The following is a 16,459-nucleotide window of genomic DNA, read 5'->3' as shown; positions in this document are numbered from 1 at the left end:
ACAAATTTTCCTCGAATCCAAATCTCAAATTCGAATATCTGAAAGTACCTCGAATAAACCCCTCAAATCCGAAGCTAAGTGCCAAGGTTCAAAAATAAAATACCGGTAACGTACAATACAATACAAGAAATGAACAATTTTGATTAAGTAGGTGTTGAAAACTTTTAACTCTCTAATTGTTTGTTTCACTTACTAATATCCCAAAACCAATAAAATTCTAATTTTATTTTCATAATTACATATCAAATGTAACACTAATATAATATAACTAGTGTACTTCAGATTTTTCTGTGTTGGATTTTTTTAATTTTCTTCGAATATCGAATTTGTCCAATCCTGAGGTTTTAATGGTATTTTAGGATTTGACTGTAAACGTTTACAAAAGTATTGTAAAGTATACGAAATCATGCACTGCTATTGGCATCTGCAACCGGCTGTAAATATATTTCCATTCAAAACTACTATTTTCTAAACTCCGCACCATTGAGCAATATTAGTTACATGCGTTACATACATCGCAAGCGTTAACTCCGTTACCTACTCATTTCTGTCACCCTGTGATTATGATACTACTCTACCGGCTATAAAAAAAGGTTTCACTTAAAAAAAAATAATAATCCCATGATGCACGAACGCGAATTATTCGGGCGCCTGAGTCAGGGTGAATGAATAGCGAGTTTCCTGCTTTGTCTCGCAGGCGTGCCTCAGATCTGCTGACGGGAAAGACGCCCCCCCCCCCCCCTCACCCTGGGGGCACAGCACTCGGGTCACCACACGCGTGCCATGCTTCCGGTCCGTGGCGACCGGGCGTCCCAGCAGCACAAACACACCCACTTCCGTCCCGTCGGCGAACATTCTTCCCCTCGCAACCCTCCTCCAGCAGGAAATATTACTTTTCAGCGACGTCACGAGGTCATTCGGCCGGCGCGACGCAGCGCCGTCGACGGTTCGGTTGGAGAGATGAGCTCATCAAAAAAATAATATTCCTCGAGCTAATTCTGCGAAATTCCGCGTTATTGTCAGGCACCCCCCGGCCGGATTCCATTGTGATCGGGTCGTTTGAATTTCCTAACGTCGTTGTTAGTTTTCATGACACTCCGGGGCGCCTCAAAACTATAGCCTGTCTCTCGCAGTAGAGCCCCACTGTTGCCATATCGATACTTCCTGGATTGTTAGCATTAAATTATTATGTATTCCATCAACAATTAAATTTTAATAACTCTTATTATTACAAGACTATTTATTAATTTATCCAAGACCATAAAAAGTGTCTTTTGATAGTATTAGTACTGTTGTATACATTCTGAAAGAAAGAAATAATTATTATTACACAAATGAAATAATTGACAGCAGCCTGTCGCTATAAATAAATGAGGAATGCCATTAACTATGTAATATGGTCAAAAAAAGAAAACAATTTTAATACAAAGTTATATTAAAAAATTCGATAGCAAGAAACGACTGATACCAAAATGGCGTATTTCAGTTACGTTTCCTTAGACGTAGGTGAAACTCTTGATGAAACACCACGAGAAAATGTATTTCCAAAATTCTCACTCCAAATTCTCATTCACGCAATTTTTAAGTACGTTTTAAAAACATTCTAAAGATGTGTTTAAAACTTCTGTGCTCTTTACGTATATCTGGCTACAGAGCACACTGAAACGACAGCGCTAATAGCAGATATTGTGCATTGGAGAGAGAGTTAAATGCCCATTTAAATACACACTGCAAACCACAAACCAAGGACGGACACATCTGTGATCCAATGAAATCGCAGTTCAAGTGTATGTATAATGGTATGCATTCCAGTGAATCTACAAATAATAAAGCGAATGTTACAAGTATCTACTAATGACAGGCCTACACTGTTGCGAAATTTTACTGCACAACTACGAAATGCGAAAACGGTAAAATCAATCACGCGTCAGTTTTCGTACATCTTTTTAACTCCAGCTCACTAGTAGCTAACTACAGACACAGCAGCAGTTCGACAAATAAATAAATATAGTTTAAAAAACTAAAGAAACATGCTTTTAAAGATTATCAAACTAAAAAGTAAAAAATAATTTTAAAATTTAATTTATGACAATAGTATATAAGCAATACTAGTATAAATGAGAAAAAAGCTTGAGGCACTTTGTGCCATATTTTTTGTACCTATATTAAGCGCCCCATGCTTTTTTCTCATTTATACTAGTATTGCTTATATACTATTGTCATAAATTTAATTTTAAAATTATTTTTTACTTTTTAGTTTGATAATCTTTAAAAGCATGTTTCTTTAGTTTTTTAAACTATATTTATTTTTAACTTTTTAGTTTGATATTCTTTAAAAGCATGTTTTTTTTAGTTTAAACTATATTTATGTATAATTATCATAGGGAAATGAGTTACCGACACTACCTATTACCATCTGAGATAACTATTTGGAGTTGCAACGTCACAAAGAAATGGTAAAGTCTCTCCGAATCATTTACAGTTAGATGTATGGATATAATCTTAGAATTGACCGGAAAAAAAAAATTTTTTTCGACGTGGCCTGGAGTAGAACCCACGATCGCTGAATCCGAAAGCTAACGTCACAGAAGTCGCGCGCCTTAGACCGCTCGGCTAACGAGCGTAATAAAATTGGTGGGACATTTTACAATCATGAGACACTCACTCTTAGTCGAAAGAGTTACAGACGGACAGACAATCATTTACAGTTAGATGTATGGATATAATCTTAGAATTTACCGGAAAAAAAAAACATTTTTTTTTCCGGCGTGGTTAAGCAAGCTGAAAGGCTAGCACAGAGGAAGGAACAATTGAAACTGGTAAAAGTATGTGCTTTGCAAGAAAAGAAAACTTAGTCGAAAGAGTTACAGACGGACAGACAAACATACAGGTGAAGCTAATATAAAGCATGTAAAAAAGAAAAAAGAAAGGAAAATAAAATTATTTATTTTCAAGTTACTGCCATCGTATTATTGTAATACTGTATAACATTACTTGTCCAATATCATTGTGACAAGTTGTGCAAACTAAAGAGTTCGAGTGGATGAAATAAAACAAAAGGTAAGCATATGTCTTAAACTATCACAAAAAAAATTACGTAAAAGTACACGCTGGATTTTTACTGTAAAACTATACAACTAATATAGGAGATAAGGAAAAATTCAGTTCAATTAGGTATTCGTTCTGTTTCCAAGGATATCTTGTGGCAGTTCGCTTGTACCAATATGGCTTACACTAATTCCGAATGCTAACTAGCTTGTGAAGCAGATATGGCCGCAAATGAAAACTAAACCAATGAAAATTTTTTTTCCACGTCAACGCGCACAACCGTAAAATATAACTTTTATGACAGACAGAAACATGGTCGATGGGTTATTAAAAAAAATAATAATTTTATTGCCTTGCTGCTCACTAGTGCACGGTAAAATATTTCCTACCTAAATTTACGAATAGCAATACAAATCATGCAAAGATCTTGGCATATCAAAGCGAATTTAGTTTATCTACTCTGAACATGGATTCGCAAGAATCATCTCGGATTATCAACAAAGACTTTAAAAAAAAAGTTAAAAGCCAAACAAACGTACCTCCCTCCAATTGTCTGTTTACCTTGTTTATTTACAACAGAACTCAAAACTCGAAATTCGGAATCCGGGGTAATTTATACGAAGATCCAGTTATCAGCAACACGAAGAACCATTCGTTTATTTGAGTTGCATTCATCGCCGACAAGCCACTAAATCTAATGTAATTTCTAGCCAGTGTCTTTTTTTGTCTCAAATGACAAAGTGTTTTAAAGGGTTATGAGTCTGCGGTCTACCATGGAAAGAGAGAAACAAAATAGTCGAAGTGCGTCACTTAGTGTACAACGTCCCCACAACGTCAGAAGCACGTCACGTTGCATCTTACCATACAAGTTTGGGTTAACACAGAGAACTTACGGAATTAGTGGACTTAAGCGACTAAACACGTGAATGTAGAAAAAAAATTCGCTAGCTGATTATTATAAAGCCAAAAAGCACCCATGAGCGAGGGAATCTCTTAACTAATTATTCGCGAAAAGGAAAGTTCACCTGAGCTGTGTACAGGTGAACAATCTAAAAAATGGCTGAAAAATCAGGAGAACGCACTATCAGACTTATAATGGACTACTGCCAACAGTGACAACACGAATATTCTTGGCTTCCATAGAGTCAGCGTCTTGTTTAGCCATCCAACTCGCATTGCAACCGTTACATACACAAACAATACTCACATAAGCATATATTATAATACCAACTTGCAACCAGTCGGCAGACTGTTGATTAACATATAATAATGACGATAATAGTGTAGGCAAAAACTAATCCTTGTTAATGTACTCGCAATGCCAAATATATTCCGGGATATTATATTTTTGTTCTTCAATCTGAAGATACGTCCCTATAACATAAATACTCAAATCTGTTGGCAGATATATCATCAAGGTAATTTTTTTTTTGCAAAAAGAATTAACTGGAATCCAAAGTCATTATGAAAAAGGATCTTCACGCTAAGTTTCAAAATTAATAATTATAATCTGATGAAGTATTTATAATGTGTTTAAAATGCTTATTTTTAACACCTTCGTTGGCAAATAATAAGAGATTTTAAAATAATAATGTTTAAATGCTTTTAACAAGGCGGCATCATGATGTTATTAATGTTAAAACAAAGTCTTAGAACAGATCATATTCATATATAACCCACAAACACACAACTTCTGCCAACTTTCTCGGTTGAACAGTGTATATATATATACGTCATTATTTTCCCCGCCCACAGTTTTATCTAGACTTGCGTGCACATTATCTTGACGTCTGCCGAGAGGTTCCTCGAATTGCGTTGCAGACGAAACGGAATCAGCTCCAGTTACAGACCCGGACACGCCCACAGAGAGGTCGGGTACAATCCAGGAGTAATAGGGTACACACGTATAGTCTGAGTCACGTGACTTGTCACAAATTTGATGGTTCTCAAAAGCAGAACCAGTTGTTCACGCATCATGTGGTTGTCAAGTGTCCGTAGACAAACACGTGTTGCGTCGCAAGTGACAGTTGGGAAGAGGGTGCCGAATGAGAACTGTCAAATCTGAGACACGTTAAACGACACGTGTTCTGCAAACATCTTCACTGCGGTACGATGCGCACACCACGTGGGTTACGCAGGCGTGTGCGGGCTCAATACCGTATACCGTATGGAGTCCGGCAACAAGAGGACGTGAAATTTTTTTAGATTGATAGCTGTAGCAAGAAATTGTAACACTGGCGTGTTTAATCACGCCGGGTGTCTTTTGCAGGTGGCTCGCACACTGAGATTTCAGGAGGAGGACTATCATTTATACTGGATTTTTAGAAATACTAATCTCAGCTTTCAATGCAGTTTCGGTGCAAATTGAAATACAATGTTAAGAGAATTGTGAACACGTCAAAGAGTTGCAACATTAAAAAAAAATGATTATTAGGCTTTAGCATAACCATCTTATGACCTCATGACGAGGTGGGGACAACTCACTATATATATATATATATATATATATATATATATATATATATATATATATATATATTGGCGAGAAACATTCGCCTCTAACTACAGATTTAATCGTAAGACAAAGTTTATTTTTAAATATGTTGTGTCAATACGACGTCGTTTATTCATTGGCCGTTGACAAACAATGCTTTCTTTTATCCTGGTTGCCCTAGATTTTGACCCGTGTTTATTTGCTTGGTCTTTGTTGGCTTCTCATTTTAGGGACGTGTCAACCTGTGATCCAGTGATGACGGACAGTCAATTAGCAAAATATCCTGTCGCCGGAACAATAACACGAATATTTCAGCACCTTATTTAATGCGCTTCTTGCCTTCCCAGAAAAAAATATATATCATGTTCCGAATGGCGGTCGTCACGAGAACGGCATCTCCATAGTATCCTTATCACACTATTTCCCGGAAACGCACAATTCCCTGGGGTTTTTCGACCATCATCGGGTTATCGTGAATAGGCGTGTACATTTTACCGGTTTGGTTAGTGTTTTGTTTTTAAATTTCCACTTAACATCCTAAACATTATTTTAGTTTATAAAAGTGCGACAAACGTATATACAAATTAAACTAAAATGTTAAGACAATTGTGAACACATCACGGAAACCTTTTCAAAAATTATGATTGGGCTTTAACGTAACATCTTTATGACGACGAGAAACATTCGTCTGTAACCACTGTTTTAATAGTGAAACTGACAATTTTTAAATACTTTTTTGTACCTAAAACATTTTCAAAACAAACACAACTGCACTCAAAACGAGTTTTATTTTTCTGACACAAAAGTTATCCAAGCTGAGTCAGTCTGGGCTCATTTGTTCAGTTACGTAACATATAAAATTATAAAACAGTTGCAAACCATATACATGGATAAAATGTATGCAGGTATAACATATAGGTATTGCATACAATGCAAGTGAAATCCATTCACGAGAGGTGTAATTGCCTTCGTTTGAACAACTTTCACTGGTTTTAAAATGAATTTTGCTTTCGATCTGCTACGCACCAATTCTGATGCAATCCTAATTCGTTCACACTGAAGTGCAATCGACACTAAACAATTTATACGTGTATTATAATGTTAGCACAGTTAAAAGTGTTGTGTTATTTTTGCTAAGCTGAATCTCTCAAGAGGCTAAAGCACAGAAAGATTTAATAAATATAATTTCACCGTTAAAAATTCACATTGAAAACACCGTAAAAATATTCATGGCAATTATCGCAACAAAATGCAATAAATTAATGATATTTATTTTGGTCGCTTAGCAAAATAAGTCAACACAACACAACCATTTTTATTACTACGGTGAAAACCTAATTGGCAAAGTAGTGATTTTGTAATTCGTACATTCGTCAGTTCCCTTACCCACAAAGTACGAAGAATGGAATTTATAAAATATGTCGTTCTTGCAAACGAATAGCGGGCAAAGTGAGACGTTTATCTAATCAAAAATCCGCCATTTCGAACCACGGTGGTCAAACGCCTCGATCACTAACCACACGCCACGGCGACTATGATTCGATCCACAGATTCTTCGCAGTTGGGGAATCGTGTCAGACAATGTGTTGAGTCGGTTGTGTGTGTGTTTGAGGGGGGGGGGTGTTAGTTCAATTTCCCCCCCCCCCCCCCCCCAATATGGATGCATTACATCTCTGCTTTCCTCCATTTCACTAAACACAATCTGTCTCTATGACCTCCATATCGACAATACGTTATAAAGTCATCATTCGTTCACCCAAGCAGACTGTCACGTGAGTTACACTGATCCACCAATCAGAAACAGCTTCAGCAATTGATTCAGAGTTAGAGTAGCCTATGTATTTATTTATAAACTCATTCATCAATCCACTCTAACGTTAAAATAGAGAAAAACCCTTCACTACAATGGAATTTGATAGCAAATCTGTAAAAACCGATCAATAAGAAAATGTTAATTTCTAGCATTCATTTCAGTGATTAAGTTCACAGACTTAAAAAGAAATTTTCACTGTGTTCACGTTTAATTCCACAACCTTAAACACACACCAAGAGTTCCACCGACTCCCAACAAAAAATAGCTTTGCAACAGAATGTTCATTTATAATTATTTCACCGATTCAGACTTGAGTGTTTCTTAATCAAAAAGAGGGAGCGCTAAGAATCGAAAGAAGCCATCTTGATTTCAACAGTTTTCGGGATAAAACAATTTCCTGGTTGTTTTTTTCCCCTTAAAAATTTGGTTTCATTAAAGCATAGTATTAAATTTAGTGAACAGACTTGCTACAAATGTTTCCCCTGACAAGAAGTGTCTATACACTATGTCATGGACTTTGAAAAAAAATCTCTCTCTATGCGAGATGATCTCTGCCAGATGTAGTCAAATTTTAATATTAAATTATAGGAATTTTTTTTTGTGCAAAAAAATAACGTTTGAACTAATAAGGTGTCTACAGGTTTCTCACCTCTCCCACTGACAAAGACGCTCCACAGCTAGACTGACCTTGCCCTGGGAAACGGCAGCTTCCTCCGAAAGGCCCTTCTTCCATCAAACAGGTCGTGTTGACGTCTCGCGCGGACGACGGGGCGTCCAGCGACCACGCGGAGCTAGACACTCACGAGTTTGCGTCACCGAAACTGCCGGCAGCGCCGTCACGTCACGTAGTCCGTAGTTCCCCCCCACCCATCCTCTCTTCCCGAGGGGGGGCGCGGCGACCTACAGTTTTCCTAGTGTTATTACTCACGCCCCTCCCCATCTTCCCCCACCTTTTTTTTTTCTTAGGGCGCGAGGAACCAGTGATGCAACCCGCTAGCTCTTCCCCCTCCGGCGCCGGCCAGCGTCGAGTCACGTGCGAAGTTCGCGCGACGTACCGCACTATATATATGTATAAGGCGGAACCCTGGTTGCGGACGGAGGCGGGCGTGTTTTTTCCTTCGCCATCTGGACACCGCCGACCATCCAGCAAACCTCCAGCAAATCATCGAAGCTGGCTCTAAGACAAATCAACGCCCGACGACAGCTTCGTGGTGAAACCAGAGGGGTGACAAATAGATTACAAATAGATTACAAGTTTTGATCTCTTTAGTTTACTACATGTCCAGTTGTTATTAATTTGTGTTAATCTAAATTGCTGTTACAGTACTAGAAATTACTTCTATTCTAATTATAAATAGTTTTAAATTAATTTAAGTTAATTTTAGTGAAAGTAGGCCTATACTACATTTATTGCGTCATATGTAATATTTGAACTGTTAGTAAAATTAATTAACGAGTCAATGTACTTAAGTGCAATTGTTAAAATAAAATTGTTCACCACTTAAAGCTTAACACCTTAATTTAACGCAAGTCAAAAATATATGTCTTGTAAAGAACATAAAACCGTATCACACATTCTCGTAACAATAACAGTGAGGCATGATACGGAGGTTAATGCTTACACAATATTATCGAGGACAGGTTGAGGTTGCTTTCGCCGTTTATATAAACAAAAACACGAGCAAAGTAAAAAAAAAAAAATTGAATTTATGTGCCGTATTTGCACCAAGCTTGTGAACAAAGATGCCAACTATCACGCGCTAAAACTTCCTCAGGTTGTATTTGGCTGTAATTTTTTTCGTTGTCAAGTTGCAAAGAAATTGTATGATCGCAAGGGTTTTGTTTACAAATTTAAGCGAACTATCATTACTATGGGAGTGGCGCCTCTCCCTTTACTTACTCTATGGGTGAAACCAAGTCTTACTTCGGCGGGGAGCCCTCTGTCGTGGGGCAGGCAATTGCACAGCGGCATGGCAGGTCGTCTGGGGCTAGGTTTATTGGGCAAGTATGGGTCCTTCATGAGACAAAGCGGATAAAGATTCTTCAAAACACCCAAGGGTCCTACAATATATATTTATCTTCATTTCTCCGCCATCTAATATCAGACAAACTCTAACCCCCCCCCCCTTTTTTTTGGAAGAAATCAATCAAAAGTTTCTTCATGTATGTAGATGCTGATGGAAAACAGTATCTTTGAAAGGACAGTTTTTTTACACTTCAGTAAAGTTGCTCAATTTTAACTCAAGTCTCGTTTCGTTCTGAGGTAGGCTACTGATTTGTTTATATATATTAGACATCACGGCTTGTGAAAAAATAAGATAACGGAAACATTATAAGATTATATTTTAAAGAGAAGTAATTAGCTAAATAATTTCATGCAATTATGTAGATGGTAGTTTTTTTTTTTCCGAACCCACCAACCGAATCGCGCGTGAAAAGATTCCGAGACTAGCTGAAAGTCAAAACACTGTACCGTCGGCTGTGTTTAGTAATTGGGTGAGTTTCTTACACGTACATGTCGATTGTTATAACACCAATCACAGTAATTCAGTGTGGAATCAACGTGTTTTGAGTGGCTCGGTCAAATAAGGCAACGACTTCTCTCGCAGATGGCCGCCAGAGTACACTCCACTTGCCATAAAGTCATTCGACCTAAAATGAATTTCGGCTGAATGCCTGTTAGGTCGAATGACTTGTGGGGCAAATGACATTTAGGCGAATTGACTTTTAGGGGAAGTGACGTTTAGTAGATATGACTTTTAGGGCAAGTGACGTTTAGTAGATATGACTTTTAGGGCAAGTGACGTTTAGTAGATATGACTTTTAGGGCAAGTGACGTTTAGTAGATATGACTTTTAGGGCAAATGACTTTTAGGCCAAGTGACTTTAGGGCAAATGACTTTTACGGCAAGTGACTTTTAGGGCAAGTGACTTTTACGGCAAGTGACTTTTAGGGCAAATGACTTTTAGGTCAAGTGATGTTTAGGGCAAATGACTTTTAGGGCAAATGACTTTTAGGTCAAGTGATGTTTAGGGCAAATGACTTTTAGGGCAAATGACTTTTAGATCAAATGACTTAGATCAAATGACTTTTAGGTCAAATGACTTTTAGGTCAAATGACTGAAGGATTATTTTTAATTTTAGGTCAAGTGACGTTTAGGAGATATGAATTTTAGGTCAAATGACGCGCACCGGGCCGCCAATCAAAAGTGAAGGAACCGCTGGTGCGGGTATACCTTGTTGCAGTCATGCGTTCAAATTTATTCGCGAAAACTGCCTGCCCCTAGTGATAACCACCGATAAAACACAGAAGTTGAGTTGAAGAAAACTTGAGGAATCTACAGATTCGGGTGGGAGCAGTTTCTGCGAGGAGTGTAGAGGAGCGTGAACTAACCTGAAAGTTTGCTTCGGTCGCGCTCTCCTTGGAGGGAGACGGCGGAACGTCTCCGAGTGAGGAGCAGGCAGATTCCGGACGACGAGCGAGCACGAATTTAGAAATCGCAAGAGGAGTTGGCAGAGCCGGAGAAGGGGAGGGTGCGCGTGCAGATGCTCTGATTGGAGGAATAAGCGCGTGTGCTGGTGTACGGCACTGTCAACGTTTGCAGTCCAACAAATACATTAAAAAAAATTACCTGAAATATTTTTTAACACACATTATAACACTAAGTATACATAAGCGTGTTTGTTTTTGCTCAGACGACAGTCTGCAAATACTTCCTACAAACAAACAACCTTATTGAGCTGATTCAACGTTTAAAAACCAAGATGATTGGTTTTTATATTTTCTCGTCATTACTATTAGTTAAGGGTCCCGCCTACCCGGGCACGCATGCACTACCCAGAGCTTCAGGAAAAAAAAACGCGATTTCAAAACTAATCAAGATATCCGAGTGAGGTCTGCTTACGAAAAGGGTTTAAAAGTTCGGTGAGGACAGAAAAGTACTTTTTATTTGGGATTAAATTTTTTAGCTGTATTTTAAGAAGAGTTAAAACAGCTAAAACGCGTGTTTTCAAAGTAATTGTTAGGCGTAAAACAACCATTACAGATTCTTGAAAGCACTTAGGGGACTTGCATTACAACATTATCTTCATTTCTCCGCCATATAATGTTACGGTCACCGCTCATATTCCACAGTTATCCTGTAACGACGATAAGACTGCGCGCCAGTTCAGAGCCTTGCGCTTAGAGGCGATACCTCGCTAGAGATACCAGCGAGCGACGCGCTTATTACACCCCTGACGATGCGGGCCTCTTTGGACTATTAAAAAAACTTTTTTGCATTAGTAGACCGGAATAATTCGCGGATATATTTTGCAACAGACTAGAATTCAAACTAATGTTACGATCGCGCTTGGCTGCAGTGCATGGCATCGCCGCACTCGTTCGGCCTGTCTGCGCCCCCTTCCACCCGCATCCTCTCCCTGGTATCTCGTGTCATACTATCTCGCTACATCCTGACCGTCGCAGCGCGCACCTGCCTCAGATCGGGTTACTTAAAAGAGGCCGCACTGCGGAATAAAATGACTCAGACGCCTTTATCGGCGTTCTTAGAGCAGCCACCGCGTCCTTCGAGGACTCACGATGCGTTTCTGGGCATTTCGACGGCGAAGGTCGCGCGATATCTCGGAGACATGCCCGATTGTTCTGGATGGGAACCCAAGGGCTATTTAAGGAGGTTGGGCCGACCTTCGAGTCAGTCAGAGAGAGAGTCTGAGTGGGGAGTTCTCCCGCGGCGGAGTTTCCGGGCGATAGTGCCGCAGGTGCGGCAGAGTGGCGAAGTCCTTGGACGAAGGTTCCAGGGCAGGGAGTGAGATAGTTCAGTGGAGTCGGGAGTTTCCGGGCGATAGAGTCGCGGGCGCGGCGGAGTCCCGAGTGAAGTGGCGAGCGAGTCGTCGAGTGGGATCTCGGCGAAGGGTGTGACGGCGGCGGCGAAGTGCGGCGGCGGCGAAGTGCGGCGACGGAGTCCCGCGGCGGAGACCCACGAGGGGTGCTGCGGCGAGAGTTGCGCCGGAAGTGCGGCCCAGCGAGGTGTGTGAAACGAGTGACTGGGGAATTGACATTTCTTTACATGTAATTAATTATCTGCCAATTTAGAAGATTATTTGTAAGTGGCAAGTAGTAGTAATAAATAAAACTGTGTGTGTAATAAAAATCTTTAATTGGGCTATCCTTTACGAACCCGCAGGTAAATCGTAACACTATTATATCTCTGCAATTCTTCTGCTGTTGGCTCACGGTTTATCTGGAGAACCACCACGTACCTAACTATTTATTGCCTTCATGCGATCGGAATTTTCGTAACGCTGTATCTTTCAAATAAAAAATTACGTTAGTTTAATTTCAGTACTTAATAAATGTCCTCTTTTTTCATAGGTTTCAGGAGCGAACTGGCAGCCGGGCGGGTGACAAAGTTCAGTCTCCCACCACCAGGGGCGTATGCGCCACTGGTTATACCAAATCCAAATGCGGGTACATACCTTATGCCGACCTCGTGCCTAAGTACCCAAACAATGTCGGGTATAAACCTTTCTGCCCAGCTCAACTCTTATTATGGACCATCTTCTTTTGTCCCGTACTTAACGTCATATTGCACCCCGCATGACTGAGCCCAGGGTTTTCCCTGTGTCCATTCATGTTTTACCTGAGCCCAACTTTAACCAGCTATAGTCTAGAGTTAAGACAGGGGAGTTACTCCTTGCATCAATCGCTGACATGGCTGGCCAATCCCACAATTTTAGCATACGATGCGTGCTACCTTCACTGCATGGCTTAAACCCCACATGATACGGCGTACAGGATTCGGCCTGAGACGCACCATGAGTAGAGACCTGCAAAATTCGCGGATTCGATGGCCTTCATGATAGACTGCACATACCCCTGTACACTCGGGCAAATAACGCAAGTTCATTGGCTGCCGACTTGTAAGTCGTCTCAGCTTGTTTGTCTGTGATTCGATTCTTCTTTGGTTGAGGGTTTATAACTGGTTGAGATTCGTCCAGATGAACAGTAAGCCAATAGAAAAATTATCTAAGAGGTATATGTGTTTGAATTCTAGCCTATCACCGAATGAATCCGCGAATTTTGCAGGTCTCTAACCAAGAGTCTTCCTTTAACTCAGCCCCCTCCCAGCCCAATACACTTAGAATAAGTTAGGTTAGTAAACAAAATCGCTCCCATCCTGTTCCGTCAGACTTGGTTCGACGACAAGTCCACACATTAATCGAACCCACTATTTCGGTGGGTTTCCTCGGAGTGCTTCCATAGCGGCTCCATACCACCTCAAGAATACTTGCATATGGTACAACACTGTGCGTCAGCCTCAACCCTATTCACGCGAATTTCCATTCTTAAATTTATAAGTAAACGTGCCCACTGCCAACAGAAAAAAATCTAGTACAATAATATTCGGAAGTGATCTACCTAGCCCTGATTGCTAAACACAAGTTTAATCCTTCAATCTATAGCACCGCGAGAAATGATTAATTATATTCCGAGTAACTTTATTAGCAGCCGTAAAAAAAACCTATGCATATACATTTTGTGGTTAATGGCCTTAACTTTGGGCTACATTTTACATTATAAAACTTAAAGAAAAGCTAAAGATGAAGCTTAACTAACGAAACCACCTAGGATTTTTTTTTCATCCCAACATGGTCGAACGACTTTAGCTTTCAATTCTTGATTGTATTGGTTAAGCATAAAGCGTAACAGTTACTTAACAGGAGCGCAAATATTCTAATGTTTACAGACGTTTCATATCGTATTTCAAGCCTAATGAAGCAAAACATTTTTAAGAAAGTAAAGAAATAAAGAGCATATATATATATATTTTTTTACCGGAGCGTACACTTAAAAAGGTTAAATTTATCTTATCTCCGCTAGTCAACCATATAACCTTCTCCGAAATCACTCTGGGCTATTTTAACGTCACCGAGATTAAGTATACTACACTACGTAATAACTCAAACACCTTGGCACGTAAACAACTCAGGTGTCTGGTGTTGAAAACCAACGCAGGAAACAAGCCTCTATTTGTACTTCGGAGAAGGATATCTAACGGTTACGCAAATGCGACAAACAATCGGCAGAGCGGAAACCAGGTATCAAAGTTGAGATAGTTCAACAGGAATTATTTGTCCAGTACAACAAGCTGTATGCTCACGCTGGTTAATCCCGTATTGAAATGGCTTTTTTTTTTTTTTACTTAAGGCAACACAATTTTTTATATTTAATCTCCTTCCTATTAATACTTGAAGAGGATACGGAAATGATAACTAAAGTGTGGTACAATGATATCAATAGAATATCTGACACAATCTTAATGACTACATACCTCTGGAAATGATTGATAGTGTTGACACATCTACTAGTGTTAATTAAGACACTAGCTAAACAATGTAAATACGTAGGTTACACAACATAAATTGTTTTATAAAAATTGTGTGATTTATAAAGCCAAATCAATTGCACGTATAACGGAAAATATACAAACGTATACAAAAGTTATAGCTAGTTAAATATGACAGCTATTCGTTTATCAAATTATGAAGCCAAAGCATTTGAGTTAGCAAATGTATCACTGACCTCAATTACAAACAAAAATTTAGTGGGTAAAACTACCGATTGATTTTAAATCGGCAGAAGAGGGGAAATCGACAGATGTGATGACAAAGTTATCGAAATTTAGATAAAATGAAAACTACTTTCAAGTGCGAATACGAAATTAAAAAGGATGACAAATTGAGAAATAGTAAAATGAATGCAATGAATGCTGAAGTGAAAAAGAGAAGGCAAAGATTTGAGCAATGTCCATTTTTTCCTCCAGAAAAGAATGTAGCCTAAGAGTTGAACACACATGCACATATATTTATAATTTATGAAGAATAATAAAGATAATGTACTAAAAAGCAAGATGCCATGTATGGTGACAGGAAAACATGTTTCGCAAGACAAACTTGTTATCTATTCAGACACATTAATTTTACATGTTAAGACGATGATGTGCCAAGCAGACGAGGTGGACATGCAACCAACAACAAAACACTCACCTGCTGGAACATGCTTTGACAAGTGCTAGTTGCTATCAAATGTGACAGTGATGGCGACCTATGCTCGTATGTGTGTAGCCTATATATACACGCATTCCCATCCCAAGGCGGCGCGCACGAGCGCATGACATGCACACCAACTAGATGTTGACGCAGTTTAATCCCTGCATGCCGCGATTACTTTATCACGGCGAGACCCGCCTGCTCATCCAACACTTGATTGACACCGCTTGACAGCGATAGCACCACGTCAAGCGTGATCCTTGAGCCGAGTCATTCTCGAGTGCATCACACACCGAGTGCACAGCGCAACAATAGTCTCCGATTCCTTACGTGCTGGACAGTGCATCCGCGTTTCAGAATAATTACGCTCATAATATACAAAAAAAACAGTAGCAAAATATTCCTAAACATGTAAAGGAAGTTACTATATTTACTATACTATAAAGATTCTACTCGTTCTTCAAAAAAAAAGTGTTAGAGATGCCACACTTGCATGGTTAATTTCTCATAAAAACTGTATATGAGTCAATAACTTCCATTACATGTTTAGAAATGTTGCCATGGTATTCATTTTTAATATAGTAACATGAGAACAGCAGTTAAATCATTTTGTGCACGCACGCTACATTCTGTATTTAAAATGGTTTCTATAATTATCATCACACAAAATAATAAAAAAAATATATATATTTAAGTCAATATGAAGCATGTGTACAAACACACAAAAACACGAATTAGGTAAATCAAAAATACTTTTTTTTACATACACCTCAGGTAGGTATTTCGCCATATCTTCGGGAAAAAATGCACAAAACAAAAAAAATATCTAAAATAGTATATATATATATATAGCCCCGCTGAACAATGAAGTAACAGTGAAGCCTAATTTAATAAATTTACAAAAAAAAGTTTTGAAAAACGAAAAAAATATGTAAAATACATACACCATTATTAAATTATATTTCTCAAATTCAACACCTGCAAAAAACAATTGAATGAAACAATGAAAGATTATTGACCCATATGGTAAACCACCAGTGAGAGTCAACAG

General features: G+C 38.9%; 1 protein-coding gene across 6 annotated transcripts in view; it reads right to left on the bottom strand.

Annotated features, from left to right (window-relative positions):
* LOC134528122 (glutamine--fructose-6-phosphate aminotransferase [isomerizing] 1-like) overlaps window positions 1-16,459 on the bottom strand; it is a 113,006-nt gene that overhangs the window by 82,811 nt on the left and 13,736 nt on the right. The window contains exon 1 of one of the 6 annotated variants that reach the window (XM_063361416.1): window positions 8,043-8,167. The exons of 3 other annotated variants lie outside the window; for them this stretch is intronic. In XM_063361416.1, coding sequence (XP_063217486.1) covers window positions 8,043-8,088 — 46 coding nt within the window. In that variant the 5' untranslated portion in view covers window positions 8,089-8,167. Of the gene's footprint in view, window positions 1-8,042; window positions 8,168-16,459 lie in introns of those variants that run through there. 2 more of the 6 variants (XM_063361415.1, XM_063361414.1) reach the window with 2 other exon arrangements.

Source organism: Bacillus rossius, chromosome 1 (genome assembly GCF_032445375.1).
Source record: "Bacillus rossius redtenbacheri isolate Brsri chromosome 1, Brsri_v3, whole genome shotgun sequence".
In the NCBI taxonomy this organism is placed as follows: Eukaryota; Metazoa; Arthropoda; class Insecta; order Phasmatodea; family Bacillidae; genus Bacillus; species Bacillus rossius.
Note: the sequence above shows the minus strand (reverse complement) of the source record. Positions and strands in the feature narration are given on the sequence as shown.